This window comes from Rhinoderma darwinii, chromosome 2 (genome assembly GCF_050947455.1).
Source record: "Rhinoderma darwinii isolate aRhiDar2 chromosome 2, aRhiDar2.hap1, whole genome shotgun sequence".
NCBI lineage: Eukaryota > Metazoa > Chordata > Amphibia > Anura > Rhinodermatidae > Rhinoderma > Rhinoderma darwinii.
The window spans coordinates 93,398,993-93,408,667 of NC_134688.1; the positions used below are offsets into that span (position 1 = coordinate 93,398,993).

The 9,675-nt window shown below is 42.8% G+C and overlaps 1 protein-coding gene across 1 annotated transcript; it reads right to left on the reverse strand.

Annotated features, from left to right (window-relative positions):
• Positions 1-321: 321 nt before the first annotated feature.
• Positions 322-1,263, reverse strand: LOC142741730 (olfactory receptor 5AR1-like). Its single transcript, XM_075851069.1, has one exon. It carries the CDS (start codon positions 1,261-1,263, stop codon positions 322-324), a length of 942 nt encoding a protein of 313 aa, XP_075707184.1.
• Positions 1,264-9,675: the final 8,412 nt, after the last annotated feature.

The window sequence follows — 9,675 nt, forward strand, 5'->3', positions numbered from 1 at the left end:
GGCTTATCTGGCAAATTTGACCATGAGGGAGACCGTTTTATGTTACAGGACGTTTTCTTAATGAAATTTCTTCCCATTGGCTATTCACTTAGTTATATTGTTTTTCTGATTGTACTCATTGGGCGTGTGGAATGTTTGAATTTTGTCTCTTTTCTTTTATTGTGAACATATGCACTAAACCAAATACCATTGTATTTTATACATATGTCAATAAACACAATATAATACAAGTAATATCATATCCTTAGAAGCAGCCAAGCAGTTGTTCATGCAACACAACAGTATCCAATAGTGCCAAGAAAATAGCAATGACCTAAGCAGTCACGATGTGTAGACTAGTAATCTACTAATATAGGATCTCACAGCTTCTTTCACTTCTTTGTTTCGTAAACAGTAGATGATTGGGTTCATCATGGGGATTATCATTGTATAGAATACAGATACTATTTTGTCCTGTGTGACAGAATAGTTGGATGCTGGACGAAGGTACATGAAGAAAACCGTTCCATAAAATAAGGCAACACAAAGCAAATGAGAGGAACATGTAGAAAAGGCTTTGTGTCTCCCCTCTGATGAGTGAATTGTTAATATGGTAAAAAATATATAGATATATGAAGCTAATATGACGACTACTGAAAAAAGACCAAGGCAAAAGACCACACCAAATATAATCGTCTTGCTCATGTATGTATACGCACATGAGAGCTCCATCAGTGGAGGAATGTCACAATAGAAATGGTTAATTACATTAGGTCCACAAAAAGGCAATATGAATGTGCATGATGTATGGATGCCCGCAGTACATAAACCACAAACATAGATAATAAGAGTAAAAGTCACACATTTTCTTCTGTTCATTATTAATACATACAGAAGGGGGTGACATATTGCAACATAGCGATCGTAGGCCATGGTAGATAAGATATAGCATTCAGTGCTGGCAAACACAGCAAAGAAATACAACTGAAGTACACAGCCAATAAAAGAGATCAATTTTCTTTCCAAATAAAAATCAAATAACATTTTAGGAGAAACTACTGTAGAATAACAAAGATCTGAGAAAGACAGATTGCTGAGAAAATAATACATTGGACTGTGAAGGTCATTAATTATCAGGATTGTTAACATGATACTTGTATTGCCAAAAACACTTATAAGGTATATAAGCAAAAACAAAATAAATAGGATATGTTGCAATTTTGGGTCATTGGTAATTCCCATTATTACGAACTCTCTTACAGAAGACTTGTTACCTTCAGTCATGGCTTGGATAGACTCTGTCACACCTATAAAGAAGCACATGATAAAATAGATGAGATGGTAGGTAACATGGTACCATGGATGGTAGGTAATATAAAAGGTGTTATTACAATGATTAAATTGCCTAAAGCTGGTCATTAGATGTATGTTGGCTGACCTGGTCGATTTTGGCGGGACCGGCCGACCACCTACTGTTTATGGCTGGCCATACACTTTAGATAGCTGTCGGTTGAACGATCGTTCGGCCAACAGCTATTCCTCCCACTCCCCCACACACATGCACGCTCGGTTTGGCCGAGCATGCATGTGTTTTCAATAGGCAGAAGTGAGAATGCCGCTGTGAGACTTCTCTGGCAGCAACTTACCTCTGTACAAACAAAATTATCAGACATGTTGAAATTTAACAGCCTGAACCTTCTCTTCCTGACATTTGCCGTCGGGGGAGAGTCGGGATACTGCAATACACATGTGGCTGGTCCTCCCGAAAACTTCCAAAATACTTATAATATGTATAGCCAGCTTGTGGCGGATTTCGGAGAAGGGTCAGGGATGTTGGAATCTTACATGTCCGAGCCTTTTGTTTGCAAAGAGATAAGCTGCTGCCAGAGGAGTCTGACAGCGGCATTCTCACTTCTTATTGAAAACACATGCATCCTCTGCATTTGTTTGAGGGAGTTGGTAGGAATAGCAGATAGTTCGGGTGATAGCTATCTAAAAATGATCTTTTTGAAAACTTGTTAAAGTTACTATAATTATTACAAGTCATGGTAACACCATGTAAAAGTAGTATGGCAACTTGTTACTTATATTATATGTATTGTTGCAGATAATGAGTCCTACCTTTCATTAGGTCTTGCACGGACTTTCCTTTTTCGGTCTTTATATACTGTTTAAATAACGGTTGTTTATAATTAACGATAAATCATAAGGGACTAGATCGCAAGTGCTTCTTTTACACAAAGCTCTATTATGTTTATCACATTGCAATTATTATCTGGCATGGGGAATCATAAGTAATTTATTTTTTTCATTCTTTTGAGACCTGATTTAAGAAATTTATGTTCCAATTACTGAAATAGCATGAATAGAAAAAATAAACGTATTTCTTATAAATTTCAATATTTGAACATGCCTTCAAGAGATTACAGAATCCAATCCAAAATATTATAAATCTTATAGAAAGTACCTTACCTTGTTAATAGCAGCTATCTCAGTAGGCAAGTCCATCTTGTTATAGACCTTGCCAGTCTCTGAAAGGCATGTAGAAAAGTTCCTCTGGTGTTTCAGACTGGGAACCAAATTAGGAACAGTTAGAGGGAATACGTCATGAATAAAAAAAAAATTTTAAGTAAGTTACTTATTTTTATTATTATTTTTTTTAGTTTTTTTTGTGTATTTTTTTTTTCTTCCACAAGGGGAAGTATTAAAAATTAAATCATAATTTGACATGTTTTCCTATGTTGGCCACCATGGTGGCCACCAGAGGGAGCACTTCCAAGAATTACAGCAAGGTGAATCAGGCAAAGCAACCTGACTTACAGCTGCTCTAAATGTGGGAGGGAGACTCAACCCCTTCCCTATTTGTGGCTACAAGCCAAAAAAGGTGTCTTCAAATTGCTAAGCAGTGTCCAGGTCCATTTTTGAAGAGATTGTACAAATGGCAGCTGACAGAAGATCTAGGACACACCAAAAGGCTAAGAATGATGAAAGTCAAGAAGGAGACTCTCTGGTGAATGACTTTCAGTTGACAGCTTCACACCAGCGTGTATTTTACATGTTTTTTGGCTCATTTTACGTTCCAAAAAAAGGTAAAAAAAACGCTTGATTACGCTTTTCATTCACATAAATGGGAAAGCGCACCGTTAGTAAATACAATGTGCTTTTTTACGCAAGCATTTTTAAAGTAAGGGTTTCTTGCTGTGGAGTAAGTTTTTTTGACATATGAATATGCGGCACCACAATTTCACTAGTAACGTTGGTTGCTGCTGAATTTTCACATAAGCTTGGAAAACGGTTTGTGTCATTCACTCCCTTTAATGTATTTTGTCAAGAAAGCGTCTTTAATATGTTTGGCGCTACTTAGCCAACAATAAATCTTTTTTTTATAATTATTACCATGGAAAATATTAAGCTATCTATAGACTGGTCTCCTTTAACCCCTTGGAGACACAGGCAATTTTAGGTTTTAAATTTTCGTTTTACCATAGTTTCATTTCAAGTGCCATAATTTGGTTATTAAAGATTCATTACACACAGAGTGATGTATTTCCAGCATTTTTTTTCTTTTAATGTTGCTGAATATGGTAACAGTTAATGAAAACCTAAAATTTAGTCTCTCAGAAAATTATTTAAGCCCAATTTCAAAAATGATTTTTAATACAGAAATGTTAGCCAACAGAAAAGTATGTACAGTATATGCCCTCAATACTTGGCCGGGGCTCCTTTTGCATGAATTACTGCATCAATGTGGCGTGGCATGGAGGCGATCAGCCTGTGGCACTGTTGAGCTGTTATGGAAGCACAGGTTGCTTTGATAGTGGCCTTCAGCTCGTCTGCATTATTGGGCTGGTGTCTCATCTTCCTCTTGACAATACCCCATAGATTCTCTGAGGTTTAGGTCAGGCGAGTTTGCTGGCCAATCAAGCGCAGTGATACTGTGGTTATTAAACCAGGTATTGGTACTTTTGGCAGTGTGGGCAGGTGCCAAGTCCTGCTGGAAAATGAAATCAGCATCTCCATAAAGCTTGTCAGCAGAGGGAAGCATGAAGTGCTATAAAATTTCCTGGTAGACGACTACGCTGACTCTGGACTTGATATAACACAGTGGACCAACACCAGCAGATGGCATGGCTCCCCAAACCATCACTGACTGTGGAAACTTCACACTGGACCGCAAGCAACTTGGATTGAGTGCCTCTCCACTCTTCCTCCAGACTCTGATTTCCAAATGAAATTCAAAATTTACTTTCATCTGAAAACAGGACTTTGGACCACTGAGCAACAGACCAGTCTTTTTTCTCCTTAGCTTAGGTAAGACGTCTCCGACGTTGTCTCTGGGTCATGAGTGGCTTGACACAAGAAATGCGACAGTTGTAGCCCATATCCTGGATACGTCTGTGTGTGTGGTGGCTCTTGAAGCACTGACTCCAGCCGCAGTCCACTCCTTGTGAATCTCCCCCAGATTCTTGAATGACCTTTTCTTGACAATCTGTAACGAATCGGGGTAGGGAGACAGACAGGTGAGCCCTAATCTACCCGCAACTCAGTCCCTGCCTACTTGCACGGCCCATCCTAAGTAAAGGCGTACAACTGGGTGACTGTCCCTATGCTCAATAAGTGAAAGACAGACAACACAAGACAAGGGCACACAGAAGCAAAGGGGGAAGTAGGGGGAGTTGCCCACGGAACACCGTGAGCAACAGGAGTGGTGAACGAGCTGAGTCAAACCAGGAGAGTACGTAGTAACAAAATCAGAGCGGGAGAAGAATCAGTCAGCCAGGGTCAAAAAGTAACAGCTGTTAATAATGTAAACAGCAGGAATCGCAGAGCCAGGAAACAAGACAATCACAGGCAAGGAACAACTGCAAGTGAGGGTATAAATAGGCCAAGGGCGGGAGCAGAACCGTCAGGCCAGGCTGTGATAGGTTCTCCCTCTCCTCAGCCTGCGAGCCTGAGTGGTAACAGATCGCGTCACTCTAGCAGACCTTGGAGCTGATGAAGTCTGATTAACCCCGGGCGTCGACACAGAACCTGTGTCTGGCAAATCCATTACACAATCCTTTCAAGGCTACGGTTATCCCTGTTGCGTGTGCACCTTTTTCTACCACACTTTTTCCTTCCTCTCAACCTTGTAACAGAACGCCGTATTTCCCATTGAAATCAATGGACACATGTTTGGAGGCGTTCTGCTTCTGAGGTTTTGGACGTATTTCGGCCATTTACGGCCCAAAAACGGCCAAAAATAAGCCGTGTGAACATACCCTAATTCTGAACCAGTGGCGTAGCTAAAGGCTCATGGGCCTGGGTGCAAGAATTCAGCTTGGGCCCCCCTACCCCTCCCCAAGACAACCATCACCAGACCCCTGCACATATGCCCAGCCGCCTTGCCCAACAGTCCCCATAGTATAATGCCCTCACACAGTATAATGCTCCCATAGCTGCCCCCACACAGAATAATGCCCCCATAACTGCCCCATACAGTATAATGCCCCCCATAACTGCCCCATACCGTATAATGCTCCCCATATCAGACCCCACAGTATAATGCCCCACATAGCTGCCCCCATACAGTATAGTGCCCCCCATATCAGCTTCCCATACAGTATAATGTCCCCCCATATCAGCCCCATACAGTATAATGCCCCCATATGAGCTCTTCATACAATATAATGCCCCCCCATATCAGCTCCCTATATAGTATAATGCCCCCCATATCAGCTCCCCATATAGTATAATGCCCCCATATCAGCTCCCCATGCAATATAATGCCCCCATATGAGCTCCCTATACAGTATAATGCCCCTCCATATCAGCCCCCATAAAGAATAATGCCCCCCATATCAGCTCCCTATAAAGTATAATGCCCCCATATCAGCTCCCCATACAGTATAATGCCCCCATATCAGCCCCATACAGTATAATGCCCCCCATATGAGCTCTTCATACAGTATAATGCCCCCATATCAGCTCCCTATATAGTATGCCCCCCATATAGTATAATGCCCCCATATCAGCTCCCCATGCAATATAATGCCCTCCATATGAGCTCCCGATACAGTATAATGCCCCCCCATATCAGCCCCATAAAGTATAATGCTGCCCATATCAGCTCCCTATAAAGTATAATGCCCCTCATATCAGCTCCCCATACAGTATAATGCCCCCATATCTTCTCCCCATACAGTATAATGCCCCCCATATGAGCTGCCCATACAGTATAATGCCCCCCATATCAGCCCGCATATGAGCTCCCCAAACAGTATAATGCCCCCAATATCAGCTCCCCATACAGTATAATACCCCCCGCCATATCAGCCACCCATACAGTCTAATACCCCCGCCATATCAGCCCACCATACAGTATAATACACCCCGCCATATCAGCCATACAGTATAATACCCCCTGCCATATCAGCACCCCATACAGTATAATACCCCCATATGTGCATAATAGAAAAATAATATAATTACTTACCTATCCCCGTTCCCTCACCGGGTGGAGGATCCTTCTCCTCCTCCGGTCTGTGCTATGAGTGACACGGTGCAGACAGGCGCGATGATGTCACTACATCGCACCTGCCTGCGTCGAGCCGCTCAGGGCGTAGTGAATGCTGGAGAAAGGAGCCGTCCGCTCCTTGCTCCAGCATTGAATGGAACCGGGACCTCGGTGAGTGACTCGCAACCCCCAGGAGGTCATCACATGACCCATCAGTGGGATGTGACCCACAGTTTGTAATGTATTGTGTTGAATTGTGCAGTTTGCGGTGGAGAGAGGAGGGGGGGGGCTGTAATTTAACAGGCTCCCCCTCTCCACCGCAAACACAGACAGCACAATACATTACAGGACAACACAATACATTACAATACATTACAAGACAACACAATACATTACAATACAGACTCTGCAGCTCACCTTGAGTCCTCCGTACCGGCTCTTCCACACTGGCTGGAACGCCCCTCATATGACGTTTCGTCACATTGTACACTAAGTGTACCATGTGACTGTAACCAGGAAGTGCCGGCTTCACGGCACAGACAATTTATTTAATCAGCACGCTGTATGGCAACGGGGGCCCTGTGGGACCCCCCAAGCTTTGGGGCCCAGTCACAACTGCGACCGCTGCGACCCCTATAGCTACGCCACTGGTACATATCTTATTGACGATTCATATGTACAAGCAGTATAGGCAGGCACTATAGGATAATATAGGGTAACAATTGAGAATGGGCTGATTGATGTGGTTACTCTATATGTGCTGTCCATACACATGCTATAAAGTCTAATTCTCATTGTCTCCAGACATCACAGCCACTCCAAATATTATGAGTAGATTGTGTGCTGGACTAAGGAGCAAAATAATACCTTATGTACCACAGTGTTGAGTATTGACACCCTGTATGCCAGAGTATCAATCATACCAACAGATCACCAGTGTTTGCACTGACATTAAAGGAACAGTGTCATCACAAATAATTTGTTTATATGTTAAAGATGTTAGTGCCTTAATATAAACGTTTATTTTCATTTGTGTGTTTGTGTTTTACTGTTTCTTATTTTCACACTTTTTCTTCCCTATGGGGGCTGCCATTTTTTGTTCCATTTCTGTGTGTGTCGATTAACGACACACACAGACATGGAATACGGCAGCCACAGTCCCATAGGGACTGCGAACGGCTCCCGTCCCATTGACTGCCGTGTACGGCGTCTGTGTGGGAACTGCGCATGCGCCGCTCCCACACAGTCCTATTCGAAATTGGCGCCGTCCGGCGCCATTTTCCTGTGGACCGGAAGTCGCGGCTGGACAGTAATATTACTACTTCCGGTCGCGGCTTCCGGACAAGTGCACATGGAACAGCGGCAGCAAAGGGAGCGGACGGGCCGCGGCGGCAGGAGCAGGTAAGCGATTTCAATGTATGTTAGTGTTTGTGTGTGTTTACTACTGCATGTAAACCTACTACACTGTGGGTTACCTCAAAAAATGGCGACACACAGTGTAGGAGGTTAAACCTTTCAAACCCCTCGTTTATCCCGGCACTAGCCAGGATAAAGGAGGGGGGATTGCTGAGAGCTCACTAGAGCGATAGCTTTTAACCCAATGTTGCAATGCTGCAATTTTGGGAACTAGCTCCAAACAGCTCCATCTAGTGACCAAAAATGGGTAGTATTATAAATTTGAAAAAATTTATAATATTTCCTGACTCGCGAAAAAAATAAAAAAAATTTGAACAATGTTTAATCACCCACACACTAAATGTTTAAATTTAAAAAAAAAAACATGTTTTTGGGGCGACACCATGCCTTTAAAGAAACCACTGGCTAGGTGAAAGAATTGCCCTGCTAGTGCTTGCAGGAAAGCAGTGTCTCTCCACCGGGCTGTAAAATTGTAGCCCAGCGGTGGAGCGACCCCTTCGCAAAAAAGCAATGAATTGGGCATGTGAGCAGCAGCAGCGCCGTCTGTTTTTCGAAGAGCACAAAGGGCAGTGAGATGGAGACCCTAGGTTGGAGGAGACGCTATAAGTATGTTGTCAGAGCGGTCACATGCGCTCAGCTGTCACTCCGCGAATCCCGCTTTCGGGGTGAAGCCTGGAGAACAGAGGGGCACATACGCCGGAAAACCGCTCTGAGAATTGTATCAGGTGGTTGTATCCGCTCGGCTGTGTCTAGGGAATAGACACGGAGTGGTGATTTACGTGGAGGTAAGCTAGATAACTACGTTGCAGAGGATTGCTAGGACCTGCCATTGAATTGATTAAAAAGTGACTAAGCACCCGACGCACGTTTCGGCTTCTTCTAGGGGTAGGGACCGCCAAACCAGCAGCCCTCAAATAGGTAAGATGATTGATTGACAGAATTAAGAGCCACTCAGAAAGAATGTAATGAATTACATTGTATCAGTGTGTAGCAGTACATCTGGCAACATCCAGTATTGTACCGGTTTCTCAATAACAAGAGCATTTATAACAAACAGAAGTGACCTCGGAAAAGAAAAAGAAAAGAAATGCGAATTTGTAAAAATATTATTAGATGAAAAGTGATACCATAAATATGATAATAAAAAAGAGAAATACACTATGATATAGTTATCCATCATTACCTTGTCGATGCACAATTGATATTAATATGGATATATATTGTTGCTATTATCTCCACGTATGTTACTGTATCACAGTTCACAAAGTGACCTAATTCATAATAATAGACCTTCATGTGTGCATATAATATTTAAGATTGGTAACCACATAATAATGAAGTATATAACTCCAAAAAGACTATACTATGACCTGTTATAGGAAACAGCTGAAATTAACGCTCTCATTTAAGCCATGAGGATTGAAAGAGTTCATACGAAAAATCCATTGTCTCTCTCTCTTCAAGAGAGCCTCGTCCAGGCTGCCACCCCGTAACCCCTGGACGAGGCTCTCTCAACAATTGCACAAAAACGGAGTGCCGGGAGCTTCATGGCATGGGTTTCCATAGTCTAGAAGCTGCATTCAAGCCTTACATCACCAAGCACAATGCCAAGCTTCGGATGGAGAGGTGTGAAGCCGCCGCCACTGGACTCTGGAGCAGTGGAAACGTGTTCTGTGGAGTGATGAATCACCCTTCTCTATCAGGCATTCTAAAGGACGAGTCTGGGATTTAGCAAATGCCAGGAGAACGTGGCCTGCTAGACCACATTGTGCCAACTGTAATGT